This window comes from Paralichthys olivaceus, chromosome 8 (assembly GCF_024713975.1).
Source record: "Paralichthys olivaceus isolate ysfri-2021 chromosome 8, ASM2471397v2, whole genome shotgun sequence".
In the NCBI taxonomy this organism is placed as follows: Eukaryota; Metazoa; Chordata; class Actinopteri; order Pleuronectiformes; family Paralichthyidae; genus Paralichthys; species Paralichthys olivaceus.
This window is the reverse complement of record NC_091100.1, coordinates 20594642-20615330: the sequence shown is the minus strand read 5'-3', so window position 1 is coordinate 20615330 and position 20689 is coordinate 20594642. Positions and strand designations below refer to the sequence as shown.

The window sequence follows — 20689 nt, the reverse complement described above, 5'->3', positions numbered from 1 at the left end:
TTAAACCAACACTAAATGAAGGCTGGTAATTAAGGGCAACCATTTTTACCATCAAGACCACCAGACTCTGAATCTCCCAACCTGAAGAGATGAGACTTCTCAGCACTCTACCTTTTTTTTTTTTTTAAACATATTTTTAAATAATGATTTTGCTTTTAATATTTCTCTTTTATGTTATTTATCTAGTCTTTTTTTGTCCTGCATTGTTTTATCTCTATTCATTTTGTAAAGCACTTTATAGTCTTGTTAAGATAAGTGCTATAGAAATAGTTTATTCTTATGAAGCCGACAGTTACTGTATGTGCATTTGCATGTTATAATGGAGAAGACTGCAGTAAGTCATGCTTTCATTTACAGATTAAATATGACCGTGAATTTTAATGATGCACAACAAATGACAAGACTGCTTTCTATGAAACTGCAGTTTGCACCCGCCATGACCCTGCTGATGAATACTTGTTATATTTCCTTTTTCCAAATGATCCATAAATACATTTCTACAAATGTAGGAGGAAAATAAGTGATTAACACAGAGGTGGAAAAAGTGGAGTCTGGACACCAGCTATAATAACATCTGGGATCACATGTGGCCCAAGTGATCCGCTGGTCCCAAGACTGAGTCAGGGTGTGAGCAATGATCATGCCCCTGTGGCGTGCCCCAGGGCTCGTCCTGCTGCGACCTGATAAAAAGGAGGGCAGGAAGAGCGCTGCGAGGACAGAGAGGGTCCCGCCAGGTCATCCTGAGCTTGAGTGCTCCTCACTGGTTATCTGCTGTGAGTGTTTTATCTTTGACATTACTATCTCTTCTTCACACCACACGTTGTGGCTGTTTTCCCTATCTGTCACTTTTGTTTTGGAGAGGAGTCAGGGAGGAGTGATGCTGATCAGATTCTGCTTTACTTTTGTTTTGTGGTTTGTCTGCTGAGGCCGATGAAGGTCATTGGATCCGTGGCTTTTGTAACTTATGATTCATCTTTGAAAAAAAGATGAAGCTTGAAGAAACATGAACTTATGATTCCTGAAGCTCTCAGCCTCACACACACACACACACACACACACACACACACACACACACACACCCACCCCACTTTGATTAATGACTATTAGCTCCAGCTGGGACATGTCAGCTCTGGGCTGCAGCCAATCACAAGTCACCATTAGACATAAACTCCAGAGAGTGTGTTGTGTTGTTGTGAGGAGGGAGGTGAGAGGAAGTGTAGGCTCGTGTGGTAAGCTGCAGCTGTGGTTTCTTACGCTTGTTTTGTGTTCCTCTTCTCAGCTCTTTGCTTGTGGACTAGTTAACTTTCAGTTAAAGATGGATGTATTTGTCTCTCTGTAAGTTCTGCTGGTTGAATCTTTAATTTGTATCTTTAAAGATGGCACTTTCTCTGGTATCCATCTTAATTGCTGCTGTCTCTGTGGCCTACTGCTATCCCACTGCCTTCCAAGACCTGGAGGGAAATGGCAGTAAGTGTTTTTCATTGGCTTAAATTGTTCAAATATTTCATAGTATGCTTCTTGGACTTTGAAAGATGTATCTTGTGTCCCTTTTTAAAAAGAAAACAGAACTTCCATTAAGTTCCTGGCTGTAGGAGACTGGGGTGGTGTGCCATATCCCCCATTCATCACTGCCGTGCAGAAGACTACCGCTCGAGAGATGGGCAAAATAGCAGAGCAAATGGGAGCAGACTTCATTCTGGCCCTTGGCGACAACTTCTACTATAAAGGCGTGGACAGCGTGGATTCTCCTCGGTTTAAGGTCAGTTAAATGATCCTGCAATGGCGAAAATTAGTGTGACGAGTAGGTCGGCGTGGTGGATGTGGTTTGACTAGGGTTTATCTTTTTGAATCTTCCTGTCAGGACACGTTCGAGACTGTGTACACAGCAAAGTCTCTCAGAGTGCCTTGGTATGTGCTTGCTGGGAATCACGACCATGCAGGGAATGTCAAAGCCCAGATTGATTACAGCCAAAAATCTGACAGATGGTGAGAAACAACTAGAAAAAGTAGAAGTCCAGACATCAAGAAACTGACAGGATGCTTACACTTTCTATGCTCTTCAATGTCTCAGGAAGTTTCCCTCATATTACTATGAGCTGAACTTCCGCATCCCGAACACCGGGAAGACACTGACCATCATCATGCTCGACACCATTATGCTATGTGGCAACTCTGATGACTTCACGGACGGGAAGCCCAGAGGCCCCCTGCGAGCTGTGGACGCCAACCGTCAGGTGACCTGGCTGCGGGAGAGACTGGCCCGTTCCAAGGCGGACTTCCTGTTGGTTGCTGGCCACTACCCTGTGTGGTCTGTGTCCGAACACGGGCCCACAGAGTGTCTGCTGCAGAGGCTTCATCCTCTGCTCCTTAAATACAAGGCAACCGCCTACCTCTGTGGACATGACCACAATCTGCAGGTTGGTACATTTCAAAATATGTTGTAATGAGTTGTCAAAATCTGCTTCAATCTCAACTCCTGTCTCTCTGCTCTACAGTACATTGAAGAGTCTGGTGTAGGCTACGTGGTGAGTGGTGCTGGAAACTTCCTGGATCCCGACATCCGTCATTGGAACCACGTTCCCAAAGGTTCTGTGAAGTTCTTCACAGGCAAGGCTTCAACATTGGGAGGCTTTGTCCACGCAGAAGTCACGAAGAACAAAATGGTTCTGACCTTTTTCCAGGCAAAGGGCACCTCACTCTATCGTACCGTCCTCTCTCAAAGGGAGTTTGACTAGATGAGCGACAGTCAAGTCGCAAGAATCATTCTACAGTGTAGTTTGACATCAGCGTAATGGCTGTTAATCCTGTATTTTAAATGTTGGCATTAATATTTCTAAAGAATTGATTATGTTTTAAAAAAGAATCAAGTGGTTTTAAATGTAAATGTATTGTATGATAAAAGAATAAATTGTAATTTGTAAAAATTGTGTACTGACATTTTTACCAGTGCCTATAATAGAAAATGATCCTCTGTAGTGCTTTTCAATTTACAAAGGTGAGAAAAGCTAGCTCAGCAATGCGTTAAAACAAAGTACATTAAATTATAAAAACACCAGTTTACAGGAGTGTTTTTAGCTTTTTTAACTCAAGTGCTGACTATGCTGATCTGGTGTTTGTTCCAGTGTTGGAGCTAAAAGCATCGTCCCCTTTTGTTTTAAACCTAGAGGGTGGGACTTTAACAGCTTTTGATTCTCTGAGTGTTGAGTTCTGAAATACAGGGGGTGCAGCACAGCTCACCTGGTAACACTGGTACCTCATGGACTGAGACATCAGTCCTTAACACAGAGGCCCAGGTCTCTTCTGGCCTGCGGCCCTTAGCTGCATGTGTCACTCCACTCTCTCTCTCTGTCCTGTCAAAGGCAAAAAGTCCCAAAACATATAAAGTGACACCAGACTGTCTTGTGATCAATAGTCTTAAAGTGGACTCTGTAGTGACTGGGGAACTAGTGTGGTTTGGCTAATGTCTTGCTGCTGCTTCATTCAGGCTGGTGAATAATGAATTGCAGGAGGAGATTGGGGACTGAAGCAATATTTCTGTAAATAGCAGGATTGTACAAGGCTCCTGAAATGCTGAATGAAGTTGAGGTATTGATACTTGGAGTGGAGGATCAGATGACTTAAGTTTTATAAAAGTAGTTTTTGTTCTGGTGATATGAATCTGTTCAGTCAGAATCGGTTTCTTAATGTGAACTGCATGAGACTGACTGAAATCGAGTCCTACAGTTATGAGCAGTGTTGCCAGATTACATGTCTGAAGCAATTGCAGCCTTTCTGCTGGGTTGATTGTGAATTTGCACCTGCTTGTTTGAGCTTGAGTTTTGTAAAAGTGCTCCATGTGCACAAATGTTGCACTCCAGTCATATTTGAACAGACACAAATGTACTTGGACATCTCTGGAGAGACATGAGAAGACAGAAGTCTACTTATATTGTAAACATGCCTGGACAAACAGTGGCTCATTTGTTCTGTGCCTGGTCAAATCTGGTCAGTGTGTATTAATATCAAGCGAGCTCGCAGCTCGGAACATCTGAGACAGAAAAAAATTCCCCAAGGCTTGAATTTTCTCTCTCTCCTTTCCTGCTTATTTTGTCGTTATACAATTTGCCAGAGGAAATCAGAGAATAGAGTTGTATGACGGATGTAAATGGAGCACCTATGGTTTGCATTATGCATTAATGAGCCCTTTAGTCCTGTTTACATTGTGTCAGCTCTGCCTGTTCACCTATTCTGTGGCTTTGCCTTAATTTTCTTAGGCATCATTTTATACCCATACATCATCTGCAGCATTCAAACACATGTTACACATTTGCATCCTGTCACACAGCCCTTAAATTATCTGGACATCCAGTGGTTTTTATGCTAATCATGTCAGGAGCATATATATATATGCAGAATTGAAAATGCTGACATGGCTGCTGCCGCTAAAGGACAGGAGAGGTCAAGACTTCTGCAGTCTTCTTTTCCCTGTCAGAGAACCACCTGGCCTGCCAACGCTGGATTAGGCTGGATGACAGCAGATTGGCAGTGACCATGGCCAGGATAAACCCAGCCAACCAATGACGATTAACCTGGGAGTGAAGCACAGAGCGCAGCAGAAGGGTTTCTATTTTTTACTCCCTTCTCTCTTGCTGACATGTTGGATATTAAGCTTTACTGCTCTTCTGTGTGAGATGTAAGAAGATCTTTATGCAGAATGTAAATGTATGCAAACATACACAGTATGCTGGATTATAGGTTCACCCCACCCCCCATAACCAGGCAAAACACACAATAACGTCTTATTGTAGCATCTGATGGAATGGCATAAAGACATTATATTGTTTAGTGGTGACTTCAGGGTTAATGACTGTTGGTGAGTAGTGTCAAGGTCCAGGTTAGGGATGATCTGCTGGTGTCATGCTTCGTCAGACCTGACAGGTCTGAGTCACTGAGAGGAAGCTGTCACCTGAGGATAAAGGACAGGTGAGGATCACTTAACCTGGACTAACCTGTAGACCAAAAGGAAGCCTCACCAGGCTGCATGTCAGCGGCCTGACAATTAGACACTATCTGATTTTCTATACCCGTATGAATTCATCTGCAGGTCCTGAGGGGTGCACCAATAGCTTAGCAGCAATTTTAATTGATGGTTACAGCAGCTTCAATCAAAAATTATAATAGTTTTAATCATAACTTACATTTTCATTGCACTATTTAATGCTCTCAAGGATGCTTAACATATTTAAGGAGACGAAAACAAGGTAGTGCATGAAGTCAGGTTATAGTTCGTTTTAAAGAGATGAGTTTTGTGAAGTTTTTTTGAATGTCCAGATGGAAGTGGTATTGCGAATCTATGTAACTACTTCAAACCGATATGAAACTATGACAGGAGACTGGCAGTTAAGAGACTGTAGCTGGTGGAGCATTTAGCAGCTTAAGAGCTCGACTTTAAAATAGCGTTGAGCCATAATAGTGTGAATTCACCATACGTATGATATGTCAATGTTGTGTTGTTGCGAACTGGTATGCTATCTAGTGTGTTTGCTTTTTGTGTTTGTTTGTAAGGACTGATATTAAAGTGTGTGCAATTTGGTGTTGATCCAAATAGAAATTGGAAATAAAATGTGGTTTCATGAGGGGACTGTAGGTTATTGGCAGAAAATTGCATTCTGGGTTTTCATATAGTTACTCTTTAATTCTTATATAAATTAAATTAAATAAAAGTCTTTTCATTTTGTATTTAAACGTCTGTAACATATTCAAGTATCACCATTAACAATGTTAGTGCCCATGTTGGATTTTATTCCCCAGCCCAACCTATGCTCACAGGTTTGGATTTAGTTGAGTGTTTTAGGTTTTACCAGCTGCTGCCAAATGTACGGAAGTGCAGCTCAGTAATCCTGCACTCACATGTTCAATTCAAACCCACAGACAACAATTCTAATCCACAAACATCTCTCCCCATGTTGGACACAAATAAAAGGCTGATCTCACTGCAGGCCTGTGTAAACAGTGTTTCATTTGTTTCATTATGCCATCACACTATGCTCATTAACACTGTGATGCACTTTAGGAACTATTGTATTACCTGTAATAAAACATATAGATACATAGATAATAAGAGCGAGGACATTATGAAATATTTCACCTCTAGTCTTTACCTCAATCGTGGGTTAAGATGTCATTGCTCTGTGGTCTGGAAGCTTCTGGCTTCCCTGAGTTTTTATTAGCTCCACCTTAAGCCCAAACCCCCTCGCTCTGCTCCAGTTGGAGATCCTATGCGGCCAGTGCGTCTCCCACCATGTCAGAAGTTAAGAGCTTTAAAATCTCCTGCTTGAGGAAATAGGATTAACAAACCTTTTATCTTACCGCAAGTCACAAGTGAAAAAAGGAAAAGTTCTTTTTACATTAATCTAAATTATAACTTGTTGTTTTCCTCATATAAAGGCACAAGCATGAGTTTATTTGTTGCCACAGCACCAAATAAGAAGCTGCTAAATCATGACTGGTGCATGTATACGGCACATGACATCACGCTATTCCAGCTAAATTCTACCTACTTTGCATTTATAAAAATTTATAAAACTGTTTTCATAAGAGTTTTCATCATCCATGGTAAGAAACTGAAATATATGATATGACTTATATAATCTCCAGGAAGTGATGGCACACATAAATATTGTTTTCTTCTAAATCAGAAGGCTAGTTGCAAGTTTCAAAGTGCTTTTTTCTTCCGCAATTATACTTTTTTACTTTTACTAACAACTTATTTCTTGAATTTCTAATGGGTGTTTTGTTTTTAACCAACTCAAATTTTCACCTGTGGTTTCACTTCCACCTCCCTCCTCCTGCGCCTGCTCATGTGCTTTCACACTCCCCGCTCCAGTGCACCACTCAGCTTTTACAGCTGCAACACTCACCGCCACATCTGTGCACTTGTTTTCCCTTCAGGTTGCTGCAAACATCAGCTCTCATTAGATCAAATATGTCAAATGTCTCAGTGCTGCTATTTCTCTTTCCAGGCCTGCCCCAATGTGTGAATCAGAGACCTCTGCCCAGGCCAACAATAATCCCACTATCATGAAACACCCACACACACAGAAGTCACTCCTGCTGCTTTACACTGAAAACAGAGCCTTTCTGCTGCGCTCTGCTCTTTCTGCCCCATCCATCACTGACCCCCCCTTTGCTCTTCACTCAACACCCTTCTCCTTTAACACTGTATCTCTGTTTTCTCTATCAGTCCTGTCACACAACCAGAATAACAAGGTGAGTTTCTGACATCCGTCCCCTCAGATTGGGCTGCTGCTGTCAGATTATCTAATTCCACGGCTCAAAAGTAATAAAAGGACGTTGTATTAAAGGCTAAACTGCTCATCTAATCTTCTCTCCCTAATCTCCACCCCTCACTGAATACAGGCACTCTGAATCTCACGGATGGAATGAGCAATGTTGCCTCACAGAGAGTTCTTCCCAAAATATCAAATATAATAATAGTGATGATAAAAGAAGTAAGAATGTAATTACATGGATTGGGAGACAGTGATGGTGAAAGAGAAAATGAGAGATTAAGTGGAGTGCTTATACCATGCACAAGTGTGTGTATGTGTGTTTATGATGTCGCAACCTTTTTGAGCTTTTCAAACCGGATTTCTGCATCACAGCCAATATCCTGCTTAAAATAGACCCTAAAATCTGTATCTCTGTGTTATGTAACAGTGTGTGTGTGTGTATGTGTGTGTGTGTGTGTGTGTGTGTGTGTGTGTGTGTGTGTGTGTGTGTGTGTGTGTGTGTGTGTGCATGTGTGTGACTGTGTGTGTGTTTTTGTTCCAACAAGCACAAATAGACGAATGCAAGCCTTGTAAATACACATCCTCACATTTTACCCTCACTTTAACTGATATGACTTGAGTGAGTCATGTAACAATATTTACTGACACTTTGTGATTTTTTGTTTTGTAAGATAATCCCCTATTTTCCTCTTTAGAAGGTGTGTGAGTAAGTGGCATTTTTAAAATATATTCCATGGACACTGCCTGTCGTTAAAAACGTGTCACACAGTCACCTTAAAGTGCTCACCTCCACTAATTGAATTAAGTCCACCCTATTAGTAAGTACTTAAGGCCGATCCTCCTAAAGACTGACAATATATTTAAAATCAGAATAAGATTGAAACACATGTGTTTGCAAACATGATCTCAGTAGTAACCAGTATTCACCTTTATTTGACACGTGAGTACAGCACTGTAATGTGCACACTGATCTCTTCACCATTTCTGTGCAGGTTATCAAACACACTATTTCTAATACTCAGTAAAGAACTAGTAGGACAGAGGAGCTTTAAGATGTGATGTGAGTTTTGTGGTTAAAAGTTATTATGAATTTGGAGCATTCTGCATCGGATGTGGTCACACTCTCCTTATAACTCATGAAGTTTGTTGAATCAGGCAAAGATCCAACATCCAAACAAACAGACTGATGTAGGAAGTGGGACTGGCAGGAGAATGATCATGATGGTGACTTGGCACAAATCCACTGGGAAAAAGGAACAAGTGAAGGCTCTTGCATCCCAGGCTCTGTCCTGAGAGACTCCAGAGTTTTTGCCTTTGTCAGAAACAAAGATCTGTCGCCCCAACAGAAGTAAATCCATTCGACCTTAGTGGACTTATGTGTTTTCAGGTAAACTGGACCTACAAAACTTATTGTTTTGCTCCACAGCTTTCGCAGAAAATCTTTTTTTCAACACCTTTAAACAGTGGATAGTCAAAAGTTGTTTCAGAGGTGAGAACAAGGAGCTAAAGAAGTTCAACTTAAAAGGAGACGGAGGACGACAGTAAAGATGCACCATGTGAAAACTGTCTTGGACCCTTTCCCTCATGCGTCACTCTCCTTCGGGATTGGCTGATTGTAGGAGGGGCTCCCGATGCTGAGGGAGTTGGGCAAGAAAGAGGGTATGTATGGGATGACGGCCATCAGAGGGCTGGACACCGGGCTCTCAATTTGGGATGTGATGGGGATGATGACGTCATCCTGGTCCCACACGTGAAATGCATTTGGGTGGGAGTGGTTAAGGCCAGCTGGCATGTTCACATGGCTACCTCCCTCCACCTCAGCCTCTTTTTTCAGGTCTTCATCAATCGGGCCCAACAAACAGTCTGTGGGCGGACACAGGAGGAGAGATAAGGATTTGATTAAACCCTCACCCTAACTAGAATGACACTCAGTCAAGCACACACCTCCACCAAGGCCCAACAGTCTCTTTTAAATTTCACACACTCGTCATCAGTCCTCTAAATGATCATTGAATTATTCCCTGGGAATTTATGCAGAAAATTTAACTTGCGATGAGTTTGCTAAATTATTTCTGCAGCATCTCAAAAATCTGCTATTTTAATTATTTTATTTATTAATTATTTCCTGTGTTGGGGTCGTAATGACTGTTCAAAATTATGGTGTCACAGATTTACACATTGGCAACACAGTGAAATCAAACAGTGCCTAATTAGGTGTTTTACATTTCCATTAAAAACATGATCCTGCTCAAAATGCTAAGATTTGGGCCATATTATGCATTGAGTTTTTAAATGACGACTTAAACTAACTAATCAGTGTTTAATAGAATATTTGTATTGAATAAAGAGCCTGGTGTTGAATGTAAATCATTATATAACCCTGATTATCTATAGAAATATTCCTCATATATAATAAATAAAGGAATATATCCATAACACATGACAGGCCGAGAGAGAAATAAAACATTGTCTTTACATAAGTGCATTTATCCATAGTCAAACAATATCATCCAGTGTTGATGTGTGAGGATTGATGTTCATCCCACAGACTTGAGTACCTGTTATATCCAGCATGAGGTCTTTGATGAGGTGACCCACGATGGCATAAGCGACAGCGACCACGACCAGTGCGGCCATCAGGAGGTAGACAACAGATTTGGGGAGCTGGATGAGGTCCCTGGGCGGGGGCTTGTATTCCTTGTACAGAGGCTCCACATTGTGAACCAAGTACTGGAAAGACTGTCCTCCCACGTCTGTCAAATTAAAGCTGTCCATATTCCCAGAGTTACTCTGTTACATTTATATTCAAAGTGAAAATGGTCCAAATTTGATTTATCCACTTGCTGAGATGTCTCTATACCTGAAAGGCAGAGAAGCAGAGTTTGGGTTAGGTCTACTGCTCAGAAATAAAATCAAATATATTATAAGCAACAGGATTTAAGATGATATTTTAACGCATCTACATTTTCTATTTACATTTTTAAAGTGTAATGAGCTACCAATGTGGAAATAGGCCAGTGAATAAATTCACCCACCTGTCAAGAGCAAGTTTTTGCAGCTTCCAGATTACACAGATTTGGATCTTTGCAGTGCCGCCTCACTGACATCATTCTACAGAGCAGTTTATTACTTGCATCAGCACTACATCACTACCATCAGTGCATCCTGTAGCCAACAGGACACCAGGACATGTCAGCCCCTCTGCCGTGCGCTGTGTCCTCCCTGCTGAAATAATCCAGACTGTGGGCGGTGACAGGGAGAGACAGGGAGAGAGAGAGAGGAAGGGGGGATTACACTTCCAATCACAGCCACGATCAATCAGGCCCTCATCCCACTGCCGCCCTATCCCTCAGAGATGACTTAAGCCACAGCAAACACACATTACAACCACCCAATCACATACATAACCAAGAAGCAAAGGAAAAAGAGGGCTTGCTGAGAAATTCTAAGTTGTTTTTAGGTCATCAGAAGTAAATCCTCTGTGAATTGACTTCCTGTCTGAAAAGGCCAGAATGAAATCCTGCTCCGCTTCCAGATTTATCTCGACACTCACTGCACTGTGATTTAACTTCTCATGGAGGTCTCTGTAAAAAGACTTCCTGACTATTTGAGTGTCATACAGGTCCAATGAATCAGTGGCAACATCACAGGAAAAGAGTGTTTTTAAACCAATTCAGGTACTTGTACTTGTGCTCCTTTGCACTTGTCCTCTGCATTTAAAAGAAAATGTTGTGCAGACCACGTATATCTGACAGTTAGTTATTTTTGCAGATGAAAACTTTAATTCAATATAATAATTTGAAATGTTATTTTATTGGAAATGGTGAATTGATACACATTGATATATTTGAAAATAGTCCAGTGATAAAATAAGATAAAATAATATTAAGGTACTAAAGCAAAAAGATTCCGCATATAATTTTCTGAATTACATTATATTTTCTTATGATTTAAGTATTTATTCTTAAACTGCTACTAGTTGAGAGCACCTCCTCATTTTATCCACAAAGCGTGGAAGATTTTGAATGTTTTGTATTTCATTTTATTTTATTTTATTTTGTTCTGATTTATTTCATTTTAGGTTGCATTTGGTTTTAGTTTTCTTAGAAGTCATTATTGGTTTCTCCCACATCCCACACATATTTTTAACATTTCATCAATGTTTTTTTTAATTCATGTTGTGTCAAAATAAAAAAAGTTTATTTTAGCAACCTGTATTATGACATAGAGGGAAACCAGCAGATTAGCTAGCAGAGGTTAGCATTAGTACAGAGACAGCTACACTGACTCAACACTTCAGTCCTGATCACAGCTTTATTTCTGTAAGTAAAACAATTTGTGGGGCCATTTGTTTGTGAGATAGTTTAAAGTGTAAGTTAGATATAATTATATCTGTTCTGTGGGGAAGTGTGAAGCTAAAGTTATTGTTTTACAGCCAAGGTTTAGCTAAAGCTAATGGTGCTAATGCTAGCTGTAGGTGAAAGACTAGTACTGACATACTGTTATCTCTGTGTAAACACGATTCAGACTGATTTCTCCCGGTAATGTTGTTTAATCTGTTTTATTACTATGATTTATTCTAATTCAGGTTTCTCTTGAGGTTCAATCAAACCAAAATGGATCTTTTCTTCAACGACATGACAATACCGTCCACTTCCCAGTCCACTCCTAAGAAGGGACATGAAGAGTCTCATTTGGTAACATTTAACCATATAATAAAGCAGAATCCAGCATTTTTAAAGGTGTGAAAACAAGATGTGGGCTTGTCGGAGTGAGATTCTCTTGGAAAAACAAAGAGCCGTTCTGGGTGGACGGGTCTGTGAGACAAAAACATCTCCGAATATACTGCAGCCATTGTGTATGCACTGCTTCTCAAGAGCATCACCATCACTGCCACACGTGCTGTGATGTACAAAGACAGCATGAACAGGATGAAGGTCTCGTGCTCGAGCTTTCAAAGCAGTTTCACCTTGATGGTTCTCTGGCCCTGTGTGATTAGACACTGAGTATTGTCAGAAATAAAATATAATTCTGTGAACTTGGTGCACAACCTTGGGTTTAATTTTTCCTCCTCCATCCTGCCTGGACTCTTTAGTTTGTGTGTTACGTGTAAACAGAAAATGAACAGATTTAAAATCATTTCAGTTTTCCTGTTAATCTCGTAAAAGGCTAAACCTGATCTCTGTACAGCAAAGAAATGACAAAACAGTAAAGCTTCTGAAGGGGACTATCTATGTTTTCCATTGCGTCATGTTTGGGTGCTTTGGGATCCCTCCATGAAAAACAGATTTACTTCAACTGTGGACAACAAAATAAATGTAGCCCAAATCCACAAGAAGATCAGGAACCTGGCAACCCTGCATATATTGTGTGAAAAAAGACCTTGAGAGATTAAAATGTGGCAGCATAATGTGAACTCTTGTGTTTTCTGTTTCAGTCCTAAATGGATGCAATGATAAATAGGCTTTTTAATCATAACTTGTTCACACGACCCAACTTGTTCCCATGTTGTCCCACACTGAAAATACCTTTCACCAAACTAACATTTTGTTCTCACCAAACTCAATATTCTTGTGCTGTTTATAACTGTTGTTTCTTTGTCCTTGGCATCGCAGATGGTAGAAAGAGACCATGACTCCTCATTTGGGAAGTTTTCAACTGCAAGCATGAATAACACTCAAGAGCATCATATGAGGTCAACAATCACCTACAGACCAACACACACACTGCAATAATAATTCATGTTGTGTTATTGTAATGATGTCATAGTTCCATCATTGACTAAGACATTGATGGATTTTATGTCAACACTTGTATCTACTGTAGCTCAAGCATAGACAACATCAGCAGAAGGGCGCAGGAGCTGGTAGAAAAGATTAACGATGGCCGCACCGGAGACCAGAAAGCGTTGGACAGCTTTCATGAGAAGTTGGTGGAGAAGGTACACATCAGTGGGTTTTTTTTTTTTGTCTTGTCCATACTTCACAAATAATCCTTTCACAACTTTCATGACTGTGAATGCTGCACTATCACTACCTGCAAAAACGTTCTCATCTTTCTTTTTTCCAAATTTTTGGGGACAGGTGACAGAGGCGTGTCAGCAGATGAAGGAGCACATGTACAGGGTTTACGAGGAGAACAGTAATGAGATGCAGGTGAAGCTGCAGGAGTTGTCTGAGGTACTGGATAGCTGCACTAAACTCTGTAATGAGCTCCGGGAGGCCAACCAGGCCCTGGCAGGTCTCAGAGAGGGTCTGGCCATTGCAATGAAAGAGTCCTCATAAACTAATAATTGTTCTAATATCCAAATTATATTGAACTGATTTGTTATTGTGAATACGTTTGTGTTCCTGTGTTTATTATTATATTGAGTATACAGAAGAGTTCAAATTGTTTGTCCAAATGCTGGATTGGATAAGATTGCTCATCTTATTTTCCTCTTCCTTCTTTCTTCTTCCTCTTGTTCCAAGAATACTCAGTTGTCTGTGACTCTATGTCGCTCAGGTCAGGTCAGGCCACGATTCCAGTCAAAGAATAAGAAAACAAAAACTGAATGCATCTTATATTTATATTCCACTTCAATATCTGTTGAGCCCTTAAATAAAACTACAAAATACAAGAGCAAAATTGTTAATTTATTATTTGGCTCTGTGTTTTATATTTGTTGTGTATTTTCATGCCAAAATGCATCATCAGTACTTTCATATTCCACCAAACCAGAGATGCCAATCTTTGAACTACCAGTAACTAAGGTTTATTTTGATTACAGAGTATCGATTTATTTCCAAACACATATCTCAGAACCCATTCTAACCACTTATTTACATACTATTCAATTAAGAAGAAAAAAAACCATCCTCATAATACCACAACCTTTTCATGCATTATAGACATATAAATACCTTTTATTAACCATACAAATGTCCCTCAAAGATCTCACTTGGACCCAATGCTTTGTTCAGTTGTTCTTACATATTCAGATACCAGACAGAGGGGTCATAGATGGTTCCCTTCAGTGTAGTGTAGTTGTGTTTGTGGTATCACTTCTCATGTGAGGATGATATCTGCTCATCATGTTTCAACAAAAAGAGTTTTGCACAGAGATGACATGTTTCTCACTGGGCACATGAGCAGCAGTATGCCACAAATCAGCATCAAATCTGCATCAAGTCAGTTTTCAGAAGACAGTGGAATGACCCTTAATTCCCAACAGTGAAAGACTGCAGTCCAGTGATGGCTCTGCCCAGGATCAAGGCGTGAATGTCATGAGTTCCTATAGAAAAATCAGAAAAAACATAGACAAATAAATCATAATGAATTAATTAAATTTCATTTAAAGAAATATTTGAGTTAACCATTAAGATATCATTTTAAAAAACTGTTAGTCAACTTTAATGACTTTTTAAAATCTGCCTTACTAATCAATTGTCAACCTCTAACAATCTGTGCACTGCTGACCTCTGGTGGAGGACGTACATGACTGCACTTTCACCATAAAACCGAGTGTTTGGTACTTTGGTAAATCTTTAAAATTTAGGAGCAGTGCCTTCATTCATGTGTGTGTGCCTACCCTCGTATGTGTTGACAGCCTCCAGGTTCATGACGTGACGGATAATGTGATACTCGTCTGAGATGCCATTTCCGCCCAACATGTCTCGGGCTTGTCTGGCGATATCCAGCGCTTTGCCACAGCTATTCCTCTTCAGCATGGAGATCATCTCTGGTGCAGCTCTGTTAAAAGATAATGAGAAGGAAAGGTGTTTTTATTGAAGTGGTTGACAGAAGCCAAAAGTAATGTGAAAGAAATTAGAATACAGAGAGAGAAAGACTCACTTCTTATCATCGATGAGTCTTCCCAGGGCCAGGCAGGACTGCAGACCAATGGTGATCTCTGTCAGCATGTCAGCCATCTTCTTCTGCATCAGCTGGTTCCTAGCCAGTGGCACCCCAAACTGGATTCTGATTGGTGGATATAAAAACATTAAAGACCTCTAAAGAAAGCTTAGGCTGGCTGAACTGGGGGAGACAGTCCAACCAGTATGACACTCATGTTAAACTCATTTATAACTGGATTCATATCTTGTTTAATCAAGCTGCATTTCCACCCAGATCTTTTAGTCCCAGGAATTTTTTTGGAACAACTACAAAGCTACTTTTCTAATGCAGTTTGAAGACGCAAAAGGAGTAGACAAATTAGCCTGTTTACATTATGAAAAAGTAAAAGCTACAACAAGCTGTTGCACTCCAGTCCAACAGGTGGCAATACAACAAGAATAAACAACAACGATGACATAAGACAACAGCCAGACAAACATCTGTGCGACACTGTGCAACAAGATTAAAATCGTGCTACTGTCAATTTTGATTTACTGCTTTAACATTGAGATTATTTACTAGAGACTGGCACTAAAAAAACAACACCTTAAAACAGTGGTTCAATTAAAATGCTGAGATACTTGATCAACCAGAAATGTTTAGCATTGCAAACGATGCCTAAAGGTTTCCTGCTTTTACAATGTAACGTCCCTGAGCAGATACAGGTAACAAATTCTACCCAAAACTCAATTTAGACCCTGGTCCCTGAGGTGGAGATCCTAGTTCCTGTCAAGAGTTTCTATGGTCAAAAGCAGCGTCTATCAGATCCTCTGACTTGATTTTGATGTTCACACATACTGTCGACAGAATATAAAATACCTGTCCAGAGTGTACTGTCGGGCAGCATGGAAGCAGAATTCAGCCGCTCCCAGGGCTCCCCAGGCAATGCCATATCGAGCGTTGTTGAGACAGCCAAAGGGACCCTGGCCACAAAGGTCAACAATAAAAGAAAAGTAAGATATAATCCCAAAGAAACATTCATGTTGTTATATTTAAGTACATTTTATTTAACTTAATGTGAGTGAGTAGCCACTTACAGCCAGACCAGAGACATTGGGCAAGAGGTTCTCCTGGGGAACTTCCACTTCGTCCATCACGATCATGCCTGTGGCCGATGCCCTCAGTGAGAACTTGCCCTCGATCTTGGGGGTGGCGAAACCCTTCATTTCACGCTCCAGGATGAAACCCCTCACCCTGCCGTCCTCACACTTGGCCCAGACCACTGCAATGTCTGCCACGGGGGAATTTGTGATCCTAGCAGAGAAGGGAGAAGGAAAATTCACCAAGAACTTAGAACTTAGTGCAAACGCAAGTCACGTACAAAGTTTTAGGGATGCAGTTAAGCTGGTCTGGCTCTAACCTAACCCAAAGAGAGGAGCACTACATTACTATTATTATTCTCCAAATACCAGACCTACATCATATTTCAAATTAATTAGTGATCTAAAACTTATGGACACTGGGACAAAATGAATTGTCTCTTACTGTATCATTTGCAATAGAATAAACAATTTTTATTTTTCTTATATGCATTACATCACTAAAATCATTATCCTGGACTAAAAATCTGCATCTGTATTTTTCCTCCACTAAGGAGGATATGTTTCAATCTATTGTTTGTCTGTTTAGCTGCTTTCAGACATGCACTAAACTCCAGAGATTCTCTGCACTTTCTCCGGAGGAGGTGCACGTGTGAACGGAAATGTTTGATTGATGAATGACTTTCTCCGCCTGGCCCCCTAGTATAAGTTCAGCAGAAAGTCTTGATAATCCAATTCGTTGTGCATGTGTGAAAGGCCAACTCCGGGTCGAGTCTGGACCTGATTCTCCTGACTTTACTCGCAGGTCACATCTGAAAACCGCTTTTATTTGTTAGGACTGACAAAAACCACTGAACCCTTTACATAACATTCATGTGTTGGGGCATAACCTAAGAAAGAATCCATAAAATGTTCTTAATAAATGCAGAATTCTATTTTGTGTTATTACACATGGAGAGATAGGCCGTAAACCTTGGTGGAGGTATGCACTCTCTGAGCTCCCTTCTCATTGTCTTGTGGCTTCAAGCAAACTCTCCATCAGAAGGGCCTGTGCTTCTTGTGTGTGTCTATCCACCTACCAGGTCTTGGCTCCGCTGATGGTGAAGGTGCCGCTGGATGGGTTGTACTTGGCCTTGGTCTCCATGCTGCTGGGATCGCTGCCGTGGTTTGGCTCTGTCAAGCCAAAGCATCCCAGGATTTCTCCACGAGCTGCAGATAAAAAAACACAAACACACAATACTGATTAAAATAAAGGTATACTGATGTTTCTGAAATTGAATGCCAGGTTGAATTAAAACGTTTGTTACCAAGCCTTGGCAGGTACTTCTCCTTCTGAGCCTCTGTGCCGTAAGCATTGATTGGGTGCATGACCAATGAAGACTGGACGCTCATGACTGACCGGTAACCGCTATCAACTCTCTCGACTTCTCTGGCGATTAGACCGTACGCCACGTAACTAGTGCCAGCACAGCCATATCCTGCAGGGTAAACAGATAGGAATGAACAGTCCTGCAAATAACGCTTCCATGTATATGGTACAGTCGCCCTGAGACGTCGACAGCCTGCAATTTAAGAAAAGAAGCAGTTTCTTTGCAGAAAACACACCGTTGTGTCCGTTGTGTTGTGACTTCACAAGTCACAACACAACGGACATGTTTTCAGCAGACACAAGAAAGGTGATGAACATGGCTGAGATAGACTTGCTGCCATGTTATGTGACTTGTGAAGCTACTAGTTGAAGTTGGCTATCCCTCAGTGTTGTTGTTCTTCACTTTTTAGTGTTCCTTGGAAACACTTCTGTTGCATTGTGAGTATTTGGTTGTGTTGTGATTATTTGCAGTGTGTTTTCTATTTGCCATGCATGTGAAGATGTTTTCTCCATTTGCACGTGTTTTGTATATTTGAACATTTTCTTAAATTGTTCTGAATTGAGCTTTCAGGGCCACTGTCTTAACATGACAAAAATAAATCATGAAGCGTAGACAGAAGAATTAAGACATTTATAGATATAAGATAAGATGAGAAAAGATAAGATAAACCTTTAATAGTTCCACTATGGGGAAATTTTAAGTGTTACAGCAGTAAAAAGGGAATAGTGAAATAAGTAAAGGTAATAACCAAGTAAAAAATACAATATTAAAACAAATAACCATAAAAGATTGCAGTATATACAATGTAAACAAAATATAAACAATAAAACTTAAGTACATATATGATATTGAACTTGCACAAATAAAAAAATATTATTGCACAGGTCAGTCTGAGAACTTGAGTGAGACATTTACAAGCATGTGGTCTATTCAACTATAACTGTAAGTTGAAAATTTTAAATTAAGTATTTTTTTATTTGTTTACCTTGAATAGTTGGGCCTAGGACGCCCAGCTCTCCCATCTCTGAGACGATCTCACGGTGGAAATCTGTAGCACGGTGCATGTTGGGAAATAGAAGGTGACAAGCAAACATTTAGTAGAAAACTCAACAGCTTGTAAAAACCTTTAATAGAAACACACCAAACTGAATTATTCTATCATGCTTAAATTCTGCTCTGTATAGTTTGATTACAAATTACAATCTACATTGTCTGTATCTCATGGATGTGTGTTCATCTCACGTTCATGTCTGTTGGCCATGACGATACGGGGCATGAGCTTTTCCTGGCAGTAATCACGGAAGGAGTCACGGATCATGATCTCCTCCTCTGTCAGCAGCCCATCCAGGTTCAGAGCGTCCCGCCAGTTGAAAGGCACCTTGGCTGAGGGCCAAAACATGTACACACACATATACACACAGTGGTTATGTCACCATCACATGCAGGAGCAGAACATGTAAAAGAATCTGGACAGACCATGTTCAACACGTCACTTACCTGCCTTTGTGGGTTTCTTCACTTCTTCAGATTCTGAAGGGAAGAAAAACAGTGAAAAACATGGTCACTCCAAACATTATTGTACCATCACACTGTCTATGTATATATTGTATAACTGAATAACTTTAAATGTACCTCTGGGAGCTGCTGCAGTGGTGCCCTGGGCCCTGGACGCTGTGAGAGCAGCACATCTTTGGCTGCTGGAGAACAGACGGGTCGCAGCACTTCTGAGAGCCATGTTTCCTGAGGAATGATATAAGAGCTGTAATATATTTGAATATGACTGAGTGTAACAGATTGAGGAACCAGAACAGTTCAAATCCGGTAAACACGAACCACAATACATTCAATATCAATATGCATCATTAACCCCCAGTTATTATAATTTTTGTAGGCTAATAAACACATGTTAGGAGTTGATTCTGTTTGAATCAGTCATTACTACAATATCATCACTCCCTGCAGGACAAAAGGCAAAGATGTGGGTGTTAGAATGTCCCAGGAATAGAATAATACTTATTATCTATTCTCAGAAGTCCAACAGCAGCTTGTTAATAAAGTTTCATCTTCATCTTTCTGAACACACTGTCCTATCCAGACCAGTCAGACCAGCACCAACATGTCCATGCAACACTGCAACACACTTTAAAAGCATTCAGTCACCTTTCTTCAGTTAACCTCGTCCCTCACATGCAGTTATCTTCCAGTCTCTGTCACTAACCTTCTTCCTCTCTGCGGTTTTACGTGATGACCCGATGCTTTGTCTGCGGTGAAATGAGCAATAAAAGTTACTTAAGTAACATTTCTGCCGGTGCAACGTCACAGGGATACATAACGCCAGAAACGTGGGCGCTGCTGTCCGCCATGACAGGTGAGGCATTTATGCAACACGAGCTAACTTGCTAACTAGCTATCTCAGTGGAGAATTAAACACTTTGAAAACACTTGAGCTTAGCTATGCGGAATGTTACAGCCCACTTCCGGTGTCCTGCAGGGACCTTGTTCTAATTTAAAGTAAGCGTGTAAATTGAATTAGCGACACATGCCCTCACTCAAAATGGCGGCTTGGTGTAGCCGTGTGTTAGCCTGGTGTGTGGGGGCAGTGGAGGGTGGAGGCCCCGGTCCTCCCTGCTCATTGGCTGGTAAAATAAGAAGTCATGCAGTGAACCTGTGAGCCCTTGTACCTTTTTACATACAGCCTGTACACAACTTAAATAAGTCACACTGCAGCTGGCAGACCCACTGTGCAACAACTACAGCTCGAGTGGCACCTCAGTAGAATGCATACTTCATATGAGGCCTAACAGTCCCTCAAATTCAAAGTGCTCCAAACTTCACACCTCCTTTGCAGAAGTAATTATACTGTGTGGTTCTAATGTGGGAATATTTTTCAGTGACCCGAAAGGAAAACAAAAAGCAAAACACAATGACATTAACTACTATCAGCAACGACCCTTGTCATAGCAGGTACACCTACCTTTTCCAGTAAACATTAATGTCGCTGAGTTGTGTTTTGTGTTTTGCCGTTGTGATTCCCTAATTGTCCTGTTTTGCCTATTGATGTGTTTTGTGATTTGCCATTGTGATTCTCTATTTGTCATTGTCATTTGCATATCAGGGCTTCAGTAATAATTAT

General features: G+C 40.7%; 4 protein-coding genes across 7 annotated transcripts; 2 read left to right on the top strand and 2 right to left on the bottom strand.

Annotated features, from left to right (window-relative positions):
* Positions 1-718: 718 nt before the first annotated feature.
* On the top strand, positions 719-2924 carry acp5a (acid phosphatase 5a, tartrate resistant). 2 transcript variants are annotated; one of them, XM_069529856.1, is made up of 6 exons: positions 719-773; positions 1377-1467; positions 1560-1759; positions 1862-1986; positions 2072-2417; positions 2496-2924. In XM_069529856.1, exons 2-6 carry the CDS (start codon positions 1377-1379, stop codon positions 2733-2735), a joined length of 1002 nt encoding a protein of 333 aa, XP_069385957.1. In that variant the 5' UTR covers positions 719-773; the 3' UTR covers positions 2736-2924. The 2 variants fall into 2 exon arrangements, with proteins under 2 accessions (XP_069385957.1, XP_019939477.1); XM_020083918.2 differs by lacking the exon at positions 719-773 and adding an exon at positions 1092-1229.
* Positions 2925-8177: 5253 nt separating this feature from the next.
* LOC138411281 (uncharacterized) lies at positions 8178-10510 on the bottom strand. The gene is made up of 3 exons (XM_069530843.1): positions 10307-10510; positions 9830-10131; positions 8178-9134 (listed from the first exon to the last, which is right to left on the bottom strand). Exons 2-3 carry the CDS (start codon positions 10044-10046, stop codon positions 8854-8856), a joined length of 498 nt encoding a protein of 165 aa, XP_069386944.1. The 5' UTR covers positions 10047-10131; positions 10307-10510; the 3' UTR covers positions 8178-8853.
* A 925-nt stretch (positions 10511-11435) lies between these two features.
* syce2 (synaptonemal complex central element protein 2) lies at positions 11436-14477 on the top strand. Of its 2 annotated transcripts, XM_020083817.2 has the most exons (5): positions 11436-11593; positions 11860-11968; positions 12887-12966; positions 13098-13212; positions 13355-14477. In XM_020083817.2, exons 2-5 carry the CDS (start codon positions 11888-11890, stop codon positions 13553-13555), a joined length of 477 nt encoding a protein of 158 aa, XP_019939376.2. In that variant the 5' UTR covers positions 11436-11593; positions 11860-11887; the 3' UTR covers positions 13556-14477. The 2 variants fall into 2 exon arrangements, with proteins under 2 accessions (XP_019939376.2, XP_069387012.1); XM_069530911.1 differs by lacking the exon at positions 11860-11968 and having other exon boundaries at positions 11475-11593.
* gcdha (glutaryl-CoA dehydrogenase a) lies at positions 14003-20031 on the bottom strand. Of its 2 annotated transcripts, none has more exons than XM_020083635.2 (12): positions 19717-20031; positions 19189-19296; positions 19054-19086; positions 18799-18939; positions 18542-18604; positions 17494-17664; positions 17266-17395; positions 16184-16400; positions 15966-16069; positions 15105-15230; positions 14842-15002; positions 14003-14544 (listed from the first exon to the last, which is right to left on the bottom strand). In XM_020083635.2, exons 2-12 carry the CDS (start codon positions 19289-19291, stop codon positions 14471-14473), a joined length of 1323 nt encoding a protein of 440 aa, XP_019939194.2. In that variant the 5' UTR covers positions 19292-19296; positions 19717-20031; the 3' UTR covers positions 14003-14470. The 2 variants fall into 2 exon arrangements, with proteins under 2 accessions (XP_019939194.2, XP_019939195.2); XM_020083636.2 differs by having other exon boundaries at positions 19775-19931.
* Between the last annotated feature and the right edge of the window lie 658 nt (positions 20032-20689).